Here is a 17,480-nt window from a genome sequence, read left to right on the forward strand (position 1 = left end):
GAGGATGAGAAAGACATAGAGAGGTACATGGGAGGTACAGACAACAAAGATGAACCCTTTTGCACATACAGTACTGCGTTGTCAGTGAAGGCAAGCAGGGGTATATGGGTGGATAGATGCGTGGACAGGCTGAACGATTAGGTATGTCTACGAAATGGGGAGTGTATCCAAGAACATATATAGGCTTACAGACAATGGTCCTATAAGATTATGTGAATGATCAGAATTCCCAGGTGTATAGTAGAGCTGACAAGGAACAAGGTTGTAGTCACTTCTAGGCTACAGCCAGCCACCCAGAGGGAGCAAGCAGTTGGACCTGTGGGCTCAGGACCATAGTTGCAGTGCACATCAAGCTCAACTGGCACAACATACTACATAAAACACTGTTCCACATCCTACTTTGATGAGTAGTGACTGGGATCTTAAAAGCTTGCAATTGGCCATCTAGAAGCAATGGTGGGTCTCTCCTCGTCCAGAGCAAAGAATGAAGAAAACGAAAGATTCATGAAAACAATTAGTCCAAGTGACTGGTACACCATGCAATCCTCAGCCTGTAAGACTATGAGATGAGAAGAACTAGATGGTACCCAGCTGCCACTGCCAACTACTTGGAAGGGGACCTATGTAGGAGATCTTGGATAGAGTTGGGGAACAATGTGGAACAAAACTCAAAGCCAAAATGGACCAGGTTTGCTGGTTTGATGGAGCCTGATAAACCCACTGAGACTACTCTGGGTACCCTCTGGGTCTGGAATTGGGTTTCTCCTATGGCTTCCAGCCAAACAAAAGGTAGGCATATGAGGTGAAAATATGAGGTAGATACACTCCTTGGAGAAATCAATCATGGGAGAATAGAAGGGCTGTGTATGCACAGGGAGACAGCTTGGGGGGCAGGAATGCATGGAGGAAAGGACACAGGGAAGAGGTGACTGTGGGGAGGAAGTGGGAGGGGAGCTGTTGCATTGCGGTGAATTGTAGTCAATGTCATGAGATAAAGTGTATGAGAACTGCCGTATGGAAATTGCATTTGTTCTGTAAACTTTCACTCAAATCACAGTTAAAAAAAAAAAAAAAATTCCACCTCAAAGAACTGGGAAACAGAAGATCTTATACCCAACAAAAAAAGGGAAGAATAATTAAGTTTAATAATCTACAGTGAAATTGAAAAATACCAATTAACTCATTTCAACAATCAGAGCAATGCTGGAAGAGCTCACTCATCTATGCCAAGAAATTTGGAAGATAGCTACCTGCCCAACTGACTGGAAGAGAACCGTATACATGCTTGTTACAAAGAAAGATGGTCTAACAGAATGTGGAGTTATTGAACAATATCATTAATATGACATGCAAGTAAAATTATGAAGATGATTTAAAAACAGTTGCAACAGTACATCAACTGGGAAATGCCAGAAATTCAAGCCACACTCAGAAGACATGGAACAAAGGATATCACTGATACCATACTGATCTTGGTTGAAAGCAAAGAATACTAGAAAGATTTTACTACCTGTGTTTTACTGACTATTCAAAGGCATCTAACTTGTGGATCATAACAAATTATGGATAACATTGCAAAGTATGAGAATTCCAGAACACTTAACTGTGCTCACAGAAGCTGTAAATAGACTATCAAGAGGCAATCGTTCAAATAGAATAAGAGGATATTACATAGTTTAAAATCAGGAAAAGTGTTTATCCTATAACCATACTTATTCATTCTATAAGCTCAGCAAATAATTCTAGAAGCTGGACTACAAGAAGAATGTGGCATCAGGATTGGAGGAATACTCATTAACAACCTGTGATATGCAGATAACACAACTTTGCTTTCTAAAAATGAAGAAGATTTGAAGCACTTACTGATAAAGATTAAAGACTATAGCCTTCTGTATGGATCACTTGTCTACATAAGACAAAAATCTTCACAACTGGACCAATAAGCAACATCATGATAAATGGAGAAAACAGTGAAGTTGCAAGGATTTAATTTCACTTGGATCGGCAATCAACACCCATGGAAGCAGCAGTCAAGAAATCAAACAATTTACTGCTTGGGCAAATCTGCTGAGAAAGACCTCTTGAAAGTATTAAGAATCAAAGATGTCACTCTGAAGACTAAGGTACACCTGACTCAAACCATGGTGTTTTCAATCACCTCATATGTATGTGAAAGCTGGACAACTAATAAGGAACACCAAAGGAGAACAGAGACCTTTGAGTTATGGTACTGGTGAAGAATACTAAATATACCATGAACTGTAAGAAGAATTAACAAATCTGTCTAGGAAGTACAGCCAGAATGCTCCTTAGAAGTGAGGATGGTGAGATTTTTGTCTCATGTACTTTGGACATGTTATCAGGAGGGATCAGTGCCTGGAGAAGGACATCATGCTAGGTAAACTCAGCAAAAAAAAAAAAAGGAAGATCCTCAACAAGATGGACTGCCACAGTGGCAGCAACAATAGGCTCAAACACAATGATTGTGAGGGCACTGTTTGTTCTATTGTACATTTGGCTAATCTGAGTTGGAAAAGACTTGACATCTAACAAAAACAAAACTGGCTGAAGATTCCATTTAGACATGGGTTTAAATAATTATTAACAATCAGCAAAACTGAACTTAGTACGTTTACATTCTTTTTCCTTATTCTGGCCTGAGTACAGAACAGAAAGGAAGGTAATGCAGATGAAAATAAGACAAGGGGCTAGAGCAAACATGTTCTTGTTCTTGTTAGTTGCCGTCGTTCTTCTTCATGTAGTCCAGCTACTCAGATTATTTGCTCAGCATACAGAATGAGTAAGTATGGTTAAATAATACAATCCTGACACATACCTTTCCTGACTTTAAGCCACGCAGTATCCCCCTTATTCTATTTGAACAACTGCCTCTTGGTCTATGCACATTGTCTACATACATGGTCTTTGTCTTAGGCTGAGTTCTTTAGAGAAGCAAAAGCAGTGGATTTTATAGAGATAAAAAAAGAAAGAGAAATTTAGAACAAAGAAATGGCTCACACAGTTGTAGAGGCTGGCAAGTTCCAAGTCCATGGATCAAACATGGCTTCTTCTGACTCATGAAGCTGCAGGGGCTGACAAACCCTAGACTGGCAGCCAAGATAACAGGTTTCTGGCTTTGAAGGCTGACAAATCCAAAACTGGCAGGTAAAATGCAGATTGTTGATTCACAGGCTGTGAAGGCAACAATTCCAAGATTGGCAGGCAATATAGCAGGCCACTGGTTCAAGTCCAGGAACCAGAAATGAGGATGAGCCAGACAACTTTGCCAGGTCATCCATATATACTGGAATCAGGCCACATCCCTAAGGAAACTCCCTTTCAACTGACTGGCTGTGCACAGCTGATCTCATCATAGAGTTGATTACAATATATACTTCATCATGGGGGATGGCTACATCGTAACTGCTAAACCATTGAGAATCATGGCCTAGCCAAGTTGACACACCAACTTAACTATCGTAGTCCTCACAAGCACAATTAGGTGTTCCAGAATTTCCATTCTTCATAATATTATTCATAATTTTGATGATTAACATGGTTAAATACCTTTGCATACTCAATTAAAGATAGGTAAACATTTTTCTATATAGCAAACATAAATCCTGTGTAATTAGTCTTGTCAAATCAAGGCTTGACATCCTTTTTCAGTACCTCCTAGCTCAGAAGTTACAAACTGGCAGTCTGCAAACATTTGGGTTCCCAAAGGAGTAGTCAGAAAGTATCTTTTGATATTTAGAATTGTCAGTATTTTAAAATTAGGATATTCACAGGAAAATATAGACTTCAGATTATCTTTTAAAATACATAAATAAAAGACATGGAAAAGAAAGGAGAGCTACTAAAGTCAGGTTAGGAGCTCTGGTAGCATAGTGCCTAAGGCACTTGACTGCTAACCAGAAGGCTCACGGTTCAAACCCACCAGAGCCACTCCTCGGAAGGAAGGTTGGGCAATCTACTTTCGTAGTGATACTGCCTCGGAAACCCAAGGAGGGGTCGCTATGAGTCAGGTCTGACTTGATGGCACATAACAACAACAACAACAATAGGCTAAGGAGCTCTGGTAGCATAGTGCCTAAGGCACCTGACTGCTATCCAGAAGGCTGGCGGTTCAAACTCACCAGCCACTCCTTGGAAGGAAGGTTGGGCAATCTACTTCTGTAGTGATACCGCCTCGGAAACACAAGGAGGGGTCGCTATGAATCGAGTCCGACTCAACAGCACCTAACAACAACAACAATAGGCTTAATTATCGCACATCCTTTAAAAGAAATATTAGCAAAAGTTACTTACCCAAGAGAATAGATTGGCAAATATTTTAGGCTTTACCAAGAGGTAAAAGTTAGGGATATTATATACCAAAAAATCCAAATTCACTGCCCTTGAGTCAATTCCATCTCATATAGTGACCCCCACTGGGTTTCCAAGGCCATAAACCTTTATGGAAGCAGACTGCCTCAATTTTCTTCCATGGAGTGTCTTGGCGGTTTAAACAGCAACCTTTGGTTAGAAGCCAAATGCCATAACCACTACACCACCAGAGCTCCTTAAGAATATTATAATAGGTACTCCTAAAACTAATAATATAAAAACGGTTGGCTCACAGGCCATAACAAATAAAAGAAAACCGTGAGGCTGGACATATTTGCTAACCCCTGCTCTAGAAATTTTTGTTTATAGTAAAAGATTATATTTAATAAGGAGAAGCCAGGAGAGATTTTTTAAAAACTGTCAACCTTTTTACTTTATGTAATTTACTAAAATAAAATGCCAAGGAATAGGTGAAAGAAGGGTATAACCACTCAGACATCAGAAATTAGAGGCAGACAGAATTCAAAGTTTTTAAGAGAAAAAGTATACAGAAAAAAAATAAATTGTCTAAGGAAAAAAAAAAAAAAAAGGCTTCTAAACAAACTACTATAACGAATTGGGAGCCAGTTTTCTAAATCTTCATGGTAAGTGTTCTGGACACATAAGAACCACACTAATTATTTGGTAGGATTAAGTTAGTTTAGAAATAGCTATTTAAATATAATAGGTGAAATACTAATTATAAATAATTGTTATCTCTTCATTTAAAACTGAATGTCTAACTTTTCTATTAACAAAATATGTCTCAATGTACCAAACATGAGTGATCAACAGGGTGCCATTGAAGAAGAAGAGAGACATAAAGAGGTGCACAGGAGATACAGACAACAAAGATGAACCTTTTTGCACATGCAGTGCTGCGTTGTCAGTGATAGCAAACACTGGTATACGGGCAGATAGATGGGTTGACAGGCTGAACTATTAAGTATGTCTATGCAGCGGGGGGAGTGTGCCCATGACCATGTATAGGGTTGGCAGACAATGTTTCTACAAGTGTATCTGTATGTTCTGTAAGAATTTCCAGATATATAGTAGAGCTGACAAGGGACAAGGATGAAGTCACTTCTTGGCCACAGCCAGCTACCTAGAGGGAGTGAGGAGGTGGACCTGTGGGCTTGGGACCATGGTCACAGGGGACATCAAGTTCAACTGGCATAACGTATTTCACAAAAACATTGTTTCACATCCTACTTTGGCAAGTAGCTACTGGAATCTTAAAAGCTTGCAAGCAGCCATCTAGATGCAACGAAGGCTCTCTTCTTGTCCAGAGCAAAGAAAAATGAAGAAAACCAAAGACGCATGGAAACAATTAGTCCAAGGAACTGGTACACCATATGTTCCTCAGCCTATATGAATATGAGACCAGAAGAACTAGATGGAAAGAGATCTATGTAGGAGATCCTGGATAGAGTGGGAGAACAATGTGGAACAAAACTCAAAATCATTTGGAGAAAAAAAAAAAAAAAGGGGACCAGGTTTGCTGGTGTGATAGAGCCTGGTGGAACCCCTGAGACTCTGGCCCCTAGCTGTCCTTCAGGTCTGGAATTGAACCCACTCCTGTGGCTTCCAGGCAAACAAAAGACAGGCATATGAGGTGAACATTTACACTAGGTAGATACACTTGGAGAGATCAATCATGGGAGAATAGAAAGGCTGGTTATGCACAGGGAGACATCCTGGGGGGCAGGAGTGCATGCGAGAGAAGGACCCAAGGAAGAGGTAACTATGGGGAGGAAGTGGGAAGAGAGCTGTTGCACTGTAGGAAATTGCAGCCAATGTCATGAGACAAAGTGTATGTGAACTGCTGTACAGAAGATGAATTCGCTCTGTAAACTTTCACCCAAATCACAATAAAAATTAAAAAAAGAAAAAAAGAAATAATGCCTCTCACTCCTTCCAAAGTGCTTGATAATCAGGACACTGTTGATCCATGTGCAAAGCAGCATTAATGCCAGCAACAGAGGGAGATGTCACCAAGAAGAAATCATGCTGTGATTTCAAGATCAGGTAAAACCTGAACTGCTAATTGGGGTTTCTTCATGATGACAAATGTCCCAAAGCATTTCTACTAAATAGTCTTTCCTTGATTCAGGATCTGATGAATGTGAAAGCAATAGAGAGGCATTTCTTCAAATAATCCCATAATACAAATGTTTAAAATCAACCTTCAAAGTCTACCTAGAACTATACAGTTTTATCAAAACCAGAAGGGAAGAAAAACTGATCAGGAACATCTAAATACAGGACAGGCTGGATATTAGATGGTATTAGGCATCATTTTTCATTTCATAATGGTTAAAAAAAACGTATCAGAGATGCATACTGAACTATTATGATTGAAATGAGATGTCTAGGATTTGCTTATAAATAATTAAGGAGAAAAAAAAGGAGTGGCAGGATAAGAAATAGGTGAAACAAGATTGGCAAAATATTGATAATTATTGAAGTTGGTACGGGTTCCACTGGGCAAACTCCCACAGATAAAATTCTTTTTATCAGAACACATCAAGATATGGATTCTAAAAGAAAACAACATATATTTTATGTTAATAATAATCTAATAAGTACTTCCTAGGCAGTAAATTAAGTTCATAATTTTAAATAGCCATTAGTATTAGCCATTAGTCACAAACTGTGAGACAACATAACCACTCCATGCAATACACTCACACTGGTCAAATCTGGGATACTGACGTCATCCACCTCAGAGACAACACTCCCCCTACGGTTGGAGCGACTAAAATAATCGGCGGCAGAAACCTTTGAGTCAGAAAAAAATGAGATATTTTAAAAGTAAGAAAAAAGAGAAGAAAAAGATAAGAACAGTGGCATACAGGACAAAAAATTTTTATTTTAGTCTATGGTAAACTATCATGAGATAAAATGAGCAAACTGCTGCAAAGGACCTACTAAATGAAAGAAACAAAAGGAGTTCCTAAATAATATCACAACTCCCTAAAATAAGCTCTTTTACTCATCTTAACTTGAGGTCCTCACTAGAGAGATCATTTACTGCCTGAAGGCCAGCAAACTCTCCAGTATTTAAGGCATTTGACCCCCCTCAGCAGCAGTTTCTAGAATAGAATCTCCCTAAAACCTCTTTTATACTTCAAATATTTATATAATTCATTATAATGGTCAACTCAGTTAAGTACATATATGTTGACATGATACTACACTTTTTGCCCAATTTCCACAATTCTCTCTTTTTCCCAAGACCAGAAACTGAAGGGTAAGATAATGAAGGAAAAGAAACATGCTGGCCTCTTTTTGGTTCCCCAAACACAAGCAGTCCTTTCCCATTGCAAGCCCTGGCACGTGCCTAGAAAGATCTATTCCCAGCTCTTCAAGTAACTAACTGGCTCCTTCATCTCACATTTCAGGTCTCAGCTCAAAGGTCAGTTCCTTGGAGAAGCCTTCTCTGACCACCTCATCTTATGGGCATCCCTCACACATACCCACCCTTCAATATTCTCTAATATCAGCCTGCTTTTTCTCTTCACAGTCCCTGGGATATGTTTCTTTTTTGCTCCCTTCTTTACTAGTTTATTTTCTCTTTCACTAGGATATAAGCTCCATGAAGTCAGAAATCTTATCTGCTTGGTTTATTATATCCTTCCCAGCACTTAACACAGTGCTTATATATATAATAAGTATTATATAAATATTTATTGATTTAATAAATGACTGTTTTTATCTCACTCATCAACTATTCTTTATCACAGCTGTCTGTTTCTCTTGCTTAAAAACTTTTCCTTCCGTGAACAGAATTCAGAAGTCCATCGAAAGAAACAAAGCAAGCTTACAGCATGAAGTTTTTCTAAGGGCTAATACAATCTAGCAATGGTGGTTTTATTCATAATAACATAATACAACTTAGATTTCTATCCCACTGCTGTCAACTCTGATTCAGAGACCCTATCTCTCAGGGTCTTAATAGCCAACCACTTTAACCACTGCGCCTCCAGGGCTCCTTAACTTTATCTATACATAATATTTATTGGCCACTTACTGTCTTACAATTTTGATAGATATTTTCCATACAGTAATTCAATTAATTCATAGACTAAGCCTACCTACAAAAACAGCCATTAGTCATCCTCACTGTACAAATTTTAAAAATTGCTATTCATACAACTAACATGTGTTAGAAGTGGGTTCAAGCCCAGGCATCATTATTTTAAAGTCCCTAACCTTTCCACTCCCTCACTTTCCAAGGTGCTTTCATGTGTTCTTTCTCATTCTTCCTTCCTTAGCTATGAGCATGCATTAACTGGTTCACAAAGAGACCAAACCAAAAACCAGTTGCTATCAAGTTGATTCCAAGTCATGGCTACCCAATGTGTCTCAAAATAAAACTGTTCTACATAGGCCTTTCAGTGGCTGCTATTTTGCGAGTAGATCACCAGACCTTTCTTCTGAGGCATCTGTGGTTGGAACTAAACTTCCAACCTTTCGTGTTTGCCATGTGCACCACACATAGGAACTCCATGCAGTTGTCATGGAGTTGAATCCAACTTACAGCAACCTCATATATGTTAGAAACAAAGGATTACAACTGCTTTAATTAGATCACTGAATATTTGGCAACAAATCTCACGAATATTTTGTGTTACGTTTTGCTATGAAAATTTCCAGTTTGCAATTTTTCACATAACATAACTTGTATTAAAAGGTCTTCTATTTTTCCTAAAAGTATTATAGCCTCTTGATTCCAGGGATCTTTATTCTAGCTCTAAACTAACATTATCCTCATCAATGGAATTTTCAAGTAAATTTCTTAAAATATAACAAAAATTTCATTCATTACTTTTGTAAAATTTCCACCAAAAGAAAGTATATAATGTATATCGTAGCCTAGGCATCTGTTGCCTTTACAACTATTACTCTAATGGAAAAGTTAAAGACCAGTTTTTAAATCTGGCCATCAGTGTCAACAACCCATAAAGTTCACTGGTCTTATAAGTATGGACAGACAATGGCAATTTTTCAAACCACCATATTTGCATGCAACCACGCTCACCACACTCTCTCTTCGCCCACAACTGGCATGGCCAGAAGATGCAATGCTCTCAGTGTCATTGATGGTAAACTACAGATATTAAAAGCATATAATGAAAACAATATAATTTCACCACAAATCTTACCTGACTATAAGCACTTTGGGTAAGTATACACTCTATATAAACATTTTAATTAGCATAATCTATGTTGTTGTTGTTGTTATATGCCATCGAGTGGACCCCAACTCATAGCGACCCCTCCTTGGGTTGCCAAGGCAGTATCACTATGAAAGCAGATTGCCCAACCTTCCTTCTGAGGAGTGGCTGGTGGGTTTGAACCGCCAGCCTTCTGGTTAGCAGTCAAGTGCCTTAGGCACTATGCTACCAGAGCTCCTAGTATAATCTATAGTCTACCACTAAACAGAAAAGCTGTTTCAGGATATAAGGAACTTTCATTAATAAACAGCAAAAGACATTTGCAAAGGGAACAAAGAATGAAATAGAACTTTATCTTTTATTTCAATTAAATTAAAAGGTGGGATATTAGTAAACTACCAAAAAACCAACTAGGGATTTCATGCTTTTTGAACCTCCAGGTTCTTTGGGATCCCATAAGGGGTCAAATAAGAAATATACCTAATGCTTTAGTTTGTGAGAGAAAAATAAAAGAATATTTTAGTTAAATAATAAGTCAAAGGCAGACTTCCCTACCAACAAGGACAGTGAAATGATGGTTCTTATTTTCCTTTATTCTTTGCTATGCAACTAGTGGGGATATTTCTAACATCACCCTACACAAGGCACTCTTCTTTCTGCTCCACCAGCAGCAGTAGAAGACTCACCTTTGGCACATGCAGTTTATCTCAATTCTGACATCACTAAGAGACTATTTTACCATCACTAAGAAACAATTCTGACATAACTAAGATAAGAACTCTGAACCTTACTTCCAAATAAAATATGGGGAGACAAGGTTCTACATCTGGTTGAAAATATTTTATCATAATTTTGTTTGTAAGGGGCTACTATACTTGGTAGGTTAAAAATGTCGCTGAGCCCAAGAATCACCAAGTGGATTTTATTAAAGAGCATGTTAAAAATAAACTCTTTCATTATGTGAAAAAGTCTTCAACTTCTTAAATATCCCTGTTTTGTTTTGTTTAAATACAGGAGTGACAAAAGGAGCTCTTGTAGTGTAGAGCCTAAGGCATGTGACTGCTAACCAGAAGGCTGGTGGCTCAAACCCACCAGCCACTCCACAGAAGGAAGACTGGTAATCTACTTCCATAAAGATTTACCGCCTCAGAAACCCAAAGGGAGTCGCTATGACTCAGAACTGACTCAAGGGCAGTGAGTTAGTTTGGTTTAGGAGTAGCAATCTTGAAAATGCTATTTGGAAGTGACAGCTGGAAATGATAGTAGAACTGAGCCAAACACATATATAAAAAAGAAAGCCTGTATCACTCAACTACCAAGCTCTACAAAGTAACCTTTGTTGGCTATTAAGAAACTGCTTTAATGATTTCTCCACATGTTGCCTTGTCAAGGATAACAAGGTAGTTCCTAAAGTCATCATGTATTGTTGTTTTTGTTATGTACCATTGAGTCGGACCTGACTCATAGTGACCCCTCCTTGGGTTTCCGAGGCAGTATCACTACGGAAGTAGATTTCCCAACCTTCTTTCCAAGGAGTTGGCTGGTGGGTTTGAACCACCAACCTTCTGGTTAGCAGTCAAGTGCCTTAGGTATTACGCCACCAGAGCTCCCCATCATGTGTTATTGGGAATATAATTAGTACAGCTTTATTTTGTGTGTGGGCAATCTGACAATATATATCATAATTTAAATCCATATGCTCTTTGACCCCATCATTTCATAATTAGTCATTTACTTTGCAGACCTAGTCATGTAAGTACATAAAAAATATATATGGATATGAATGTTAATTGCACAAGTTTTGCAATAGAAAAAATCTGATGACTCAAATGCTCATTAATAAGGGAGTAATTTAAAAACTGTATACCCTGGATATGAATGGAATACACTGTCATTTTTGAAAATGTGCTGGTGTGAAATAACTGCCAAGAGATATTAAGTTTAAAAAGTAAGAAACAGCTTATTTAAAAAAATTCCTTTTAAGTATCAAGGAGTAAATACATATATGAACCCATTTATGTTCAAAATAAAGGACACTCAAAAGTAGATAAATTCTCTGGGAGGCTATACAAGAACAAAGGTAGCATTTGAGGAATGTAAACAGAGGGAGGTCAGGGAACTTTTACTTTGGACTTTCCTTAAATGAATATTATTTTTTATAAATTAAAACTATGTTTAATGTTCTAGAGAGATCAGATGATTAGAGCTATCTGTTGTGACTTTTAAATAATAAATTTTAGAGGTTGATTTCTTTGATTTCTTCTTCTTCCAGATACAAGTGTTGGCAAACATGTGAAACATCACAATGCAGGAAGCAAAAATGGAAAGGAGAAACATGAGCTAGCCAACTAATAAACTAAATTATCAACACTGAAGAGACAAGATGCTCCACATAAATGACAATTAAATAGAAAAATTAAAGACATTCTAATGACACTGGCTACAGACACATTTAAGAAATTGCATGCTAAGTCACATTCATACAGAAATCACCCATTAGGAGAAATTAGTGCTTGAGTTTGTATACTGAGGGAAAAACATAATCCATGCACAAAAGTGTGCAACACACCACATCTATAATATTCTAAAATTTGAGTACAGATTAATGAAACATTAAAGAGTTTTTATAGCATGCAAAGAGGCTAGACAGCTCACCACAGGACTGCTTCGGGCTGAACTTGTTCTTGATGAGTAATAACTGTATTCAGATGGCTATAAAGTTTTCAAAAAGAGAGGTTTTAAACAACAATCAGCTGTTTCCTGATGAAAATACATTAGTGACTCTACATCTAACTCTGTGCTTGGTTCCCAGGGTGAAGGTAAACTTACTCCCTGGTCTGGACCTCCACCTTATTCCCACCCTCCTCAAGCTCTTGGTAGACCCATAGTAAGAGGGAGAGGAGAGAAAGGGGATGTTCTGAGAAACAGGGCTCTCATCCTCTTCCTGAGCAAGAAAAGAGGTTTTTCTACTTGTAAGTCCCTTCATACTTCAAGCCATCATCTCCAGCAGACACTTTCTCACATCTTGGGCAAATGTCATAAATGGCTAAGTGAATGAATGGATCACATTTACACAATAATCACAGGTCGGATTAAATGATTTTGTCTTTGAAAGTATATGTACCCACCTACAAATTACCCTTTTCACCACCTCCCTCTCGTTAGACTTACAGTTCGAGAACCGTAAGGGTTATATAATCCACCATCATACAATGATGCCTAAAGAACAAAGAAAATAGCATTTATGTATTCAAAATCAAAGTTATTTTGAAAATGTCACAACTTCTTTGTAGTACTGAGTTCCAAAAAAATTTGGCAGAAGATGTGTATAGCCTCTAAAGATGAAGACTGAACAATATAATGCTCATTTATATGCATAAATTCCTACATCATTCTCATTATCACGTAACTTCAACTCACACTTCATCGAAAAAAAAACCCACTGGTTACTGTGTTTCCTTTCATCATGTTATCACACTAGGAGAACTAACATTTATGAATTTATTCTCTCAAAAGAAGGAATAGAGCAGAAAAGAAAATTGAGGTACACAAAGACATCTGCTTACTGACACAATAAAATTAAGTTACAAAGCTTCGGTTCCTAGATCACTAAAACAAGCCACAACAAACAACAGCTTGAAAGCAACCAACTCACAGCTTGCACAATACACAGAGCTACTGTTTTTGCTTTCCTAGTCAGCTTTTTGCTTTATTGTACCCCAATAGCAATGTGGCCAAGGTCACAGCCACAAGCTGTCCCAAAAGAAAAGATGGCAGGCATCCTTTGCATAGGAAGCCATCTCACGAAAGTAGATGTGTGGCAGGAGCCATGCAAGACTATATATATCCTTCACAGGGCCTACCAATGGCTAGTAGCATCTACCTCTGTGAAGGGAATATGTTTATTCTTACCACGCTAAAGTTTTGATTTTTAAGCACAGGCAGCACATTCTGCAGTACACATGGCAATAGAGCAATGTGTCCTTGACTATTTTGGAGGAAAGCTGTCAAGCCACAGAGTCAGCACCACTACACATCAGCATCTCCGGTACTGCACACGCTGAAAGATGAAAATACAAACCAGACTGGCACTTCTCAGTAGACCAGAATTTGAAATAGGGGAGGCCTATGAAGAAAGTACACTATTAAATGCAAAGAAAAGTAACTGGCAGCTATGAAGGCAACACACCCTCAGAAAGTACTAACCCTGTGACTCTTATATGTTGCCAGAGGGTCACTGTACAGAGAAGAGGACTGCTAAGAAACAAAACAAAACAAGCAAAAAAAAAAAGGCAAATTAGTCTCATGATTATGAGCTCATATGTCTTAAGTTTATGATTTTATAATTCATGAACAATTTCTGAGTGCTCAAGGTAGATACGAAACACAAAATAAGAAACACTTGCCATTAAGGAAATTTTTTGAACACCAATTTTAGAGATAAGAAAGAAAAAACATTTTCTATAAATGTGCTTATGCCCTATTAGTCTCTGAACATCACTGTTAAGAACTAGGACATCAACCTAAGAAGATATTGAGAAGGCCCAGGGTAAAGAATATGGCAAAGGGTGGCCATACCCCTCAATTACCAGTAGCTCCTATGATACTAACTTAATGGACTTAGTTTGGTTATTGGGGAACCAGGTAAATGAGCTCTGAGTTATCATTTCAAACACTCTTTCCAAATAGATTTCAAAACAAGTCATGGACAAAGTGTCTTAATCAGATAAATTATTCAGTCACAATGAATTTCATGCACTAAGGACACAGCACTTTTTAAAAAAGAATTTCGATGTCATCTGAGGACACAATTTTCATTTTTTTCTCACAAACCCAATGAGACATGAAAAACAGAGCATCTAAGTGTATATATAGGTTTTATAAAATGAATTACTTTAAATGAATAATGTGCTATATATCCAATGTACATTTTAATTGTATGGTTTGGCAAATGCCTTGAAAAAGCAAAAGATTCTAACATTAAACAAATAACTATCTTCTTCTCATTTATCCCTTTATAGTTTAGGTTTTCACATGTAAACTTTTATTACAAGGGTCCACTGTGACATTCATGAAATATGATGGACTGATAGACAGATAAATATATAATTATATGATACAGGAAATATAGTAAATTGTTCATTGAAAATCTAAGTAGTAGGTACATGGTGTTCACTGTATAATTCTTTGAACTTTTTAGTATGTTTGAAATTTCTCATTAAAAAATGATACTCACAAATGTAGTGATTCAATAGTTCTCCTTTTTTAAAGATATACTCACAAACACAAAATGAATGCAACAGCCATTCACAGATTAGTTCTAAGTAGTCAAAGGGAGAAGGGAGTTAGCAATGTGTTAAATTTTGATAAAACACATAAAGCCAAAACACTTGAGACAAACCCGAGTGTAGCAGGCAGAAGTGGGTTTGCTATGTCTAAGACTGCTATAGTTCCTCTGGTCAAAGTAGAGGCCACTCTGCAAAAAGTAAAATTAAACATATTTTTCTTAGATTAAATGCTAATACTATATACCAGTAATACTCTGAACACATAAAGGCAAATTTTGATATTCTCAAACCCCTTCTCCTCCAAAACAATGTCTTTAAAGCCTTGGATCATGTTTAAAAGTAAAAGTCAAAATAACAATTACTACCAGTCTATAAAAAAAGTTGGTATTAAAGTTGAATTCCTTTCAAAGCAAATAATTACTGATTTTTTTTTTACTTTAAAGACAAAACAATACACCTCAGTCAAAATGAATGGAAAGAAGTGATTTATTTAAGTGTCATATTTAGGAATGCCCTTGAAAAAACCAGGGCAAATACCATACTTTTCCTCAACTAACAGGTGCTTTTACTCAGTCTCTGGCAAACCACCGAACTTCCTCACGTGTTAAGTTTCCTACACATGTAATGTGTGTTGCATGTGTGCATCATTTATGTGGGTGCATTGTGTGAAAAATATGGTAAATAATTACCACATTTATAATCCATTTGGCAAAGCCATGGAAATGATTAAACAGTCATTTGGTTCCAAATTTCACCTAGCCTCACAACTTGTCCAAATAAACTGATCAAATTAAATTATTTATTTAAAAAAACAAGAGCTAAATATGATTGGTCTAAACCATATATAGCAGTTTCATTTTCAATACAATGAACAAAACAAATAATAACTTTACATACTGTATTTACTGGAAGGGGAGAAAGTCATAAAATTCCCTTCCCAATTTATCCAGTAATGTTTTTCACTAAAAGATAAGCAAATATAGACAATTCCTGACTTAAAAACTCCTCCACTGATGACGCTGTGACTCAGACACCTACTCAGACCACCACTTTCACCATTCCTGGCCCTGTCTTCCTGTACCACTCCATTCACACCTCAATGAGGTACCTTGACTCATCTCTCACTAAGAGTTCCCAAATAGCTTACCCTCCAAAACCAAACTCACTGTCGTCAAGTTGATTCTGATCCACAGACCTGGTGGCACAGTGGTTACAATGCTTGGCTGCTAACTGGAAGGTTGGAGGTTTGAACTTACCTGCTGCTGCATAGGAGAAAGATGTAGCAGTCTGTTTCTGTAAATATCTACAGCCTTGGAAACCCTATGGGGCAGCTCTACTCTGTCCCATAGGCTATTACTCTGTCTCTATGAACCTCACCATCTAGGGCGTCTCATGAATGTCTTCTCCAATACATTCTCCCTCCCTCCTCTTTCTAGCAACCAAAGCCTCCCAACCCTCTCCCCACCCCATCAAAGGTTAGAGCCCCTTCCAGGAACCCTGATGTTTAAGCAGGGAACTCAGACTGTACTCCCTTTGCCAATACTACATCAACCTAACAGAAAAGCGGTATTCCTAGGGCTCCAAACAGGCATTCCAGAGGTATTTCTCCCATAGAAATGTTCTTCAAAGTGGCTGGAATGCACAACAACATTAGTTCTGTAGTTTAATTATATTACAGGTTAAGGAGATTTCAGCAAGCTAGCACGGGAACTCTGCCATCATGCTTTTATATTTCTACCAGAAAAGGCATTTCACATTACCAAAATTTGACCTACAGACAAATTTTCTGAATGAAACCTATTTGTGAGTTATCAATGAGTTAGAGCCAACTTGACAGCATCTAACAACATAATACCAAAACTAAATTAAATCAAATTTCTAAAATAAGGATGAGAATGTCACTAAGCCTATTCTTGAGGTCTAATTCAAAGGATGGTTCATAAATTAAGATAGCTTGTTAATGAACTTCTTGTGATACCTAACAATCTCTGGCTCCTGGGATTAGCATGTTAATTTGGTATTAAATCTTCTAATTAAAAACAAAATCACTTTTAATAGGGTGCTGAGAAATCATGTTCCAATATAGTATCAAGATTCAATATCTTAGAAACATATCAAAGCAGTCATCATTCTTAAATTCCGTAAAAATAATCTGTGAATTTTACACTAGCAGAAGATATAGTGCAGACATACAAGGTACAACAGAACTAACCAGTGGATCTTTATGAGAACCAGAAGATCTCTTCTTCATTCCGTAAGAATGACTGTAAGAATGACTCTGGAAGTAAATATTTTAAGTTAACTTTAATGACTAAATAGCAAAAGTTTTAAAAGTAATTTTATAAAACTAATCTTGATAGTCTATACACAAAGGGTCCATATGAGAAAAGGAGTAGTCTACATGCAATCTATTCCCTGTTAGTAAATAATTCATTACACTTGACTGGCCAAGATACGTGGCCTCTCTAAATACACATCTGCATTCTCCCTCACCTTCCTCTGTGCCCACCATCCACCTCAGTGTCTGGCCAAGAAAACTTTTAAGAGTTTTAAGAAAACTTAATTAGGACTCAGAGCCAGGATACTTGTGGGGATCTTCACCACACCTGATTGGAGTCCCTCTATTTTCTTTATAGATACAGGT

General features: G+C 37.5%; 1 protein-coding gene across 1 annotated transcript in view; it reads right to left on the reverse strand.

The window, feature by feature from the left end:
• LRRFIP2 (LRR binding FLII interacting protein 2) overlaps positions 1-17,480 on the reverse strand; it is a 103,938-nt gene that overhangs the window by 59,132 nt on the left and 27,326 nt on the right. Inside the window, exons 7-14 of the mRNA XM_007945689.2 lie at positions 17,049-17,114; positions 14,950-15,024; positions 13,755-13,805; positions 13,630-13,674; positions 12,720-12,767; positions 12,204-12,260; positions 9,413-9,481; positions 7,060-7,149 (exon numbers count right to left, since the gene is read on the reverse strand). Coding sequence (XP_007943880.1) covers positions 7,060-7,149; positions 9,413-9,481; positions 12,204-12,260; positions 12,720-12,767; positions 13,630-13,674; positions 13,755-13,805; positions 14,950-15,024; positions 17,049-17,114 — 501 coding nt within the window. The remainder of the gene's footprint in view (positions 1-7,059; positions 7,150-9,412; positions 9,482-12,203; positions 12,261-12,719; positions 12,768-13,629; positions 13,675-13,754; positions 13,806-14,949; positions 15,025-17,048; positions 17,115-17,480) is intronic.

The sequence above is a fragment of the Orycteropus afer genome, unplaced genomic scaffold (assembly GCF_000298275.1).
Source record: "Orycteropus afer afer isolate SDZICR_OR568_19922 unplaced genomic scaffold, OryAfe1.0 scaffold00142, whole genome shotgun sequence".
NCBI classification, from domain to species: domain Eukaryota; kingdom Metazoa; phylum Chordata; class Mammalia; order Tubulidentata; family Orycteropodidae; genus Orycteropus; species Orycteropus afer.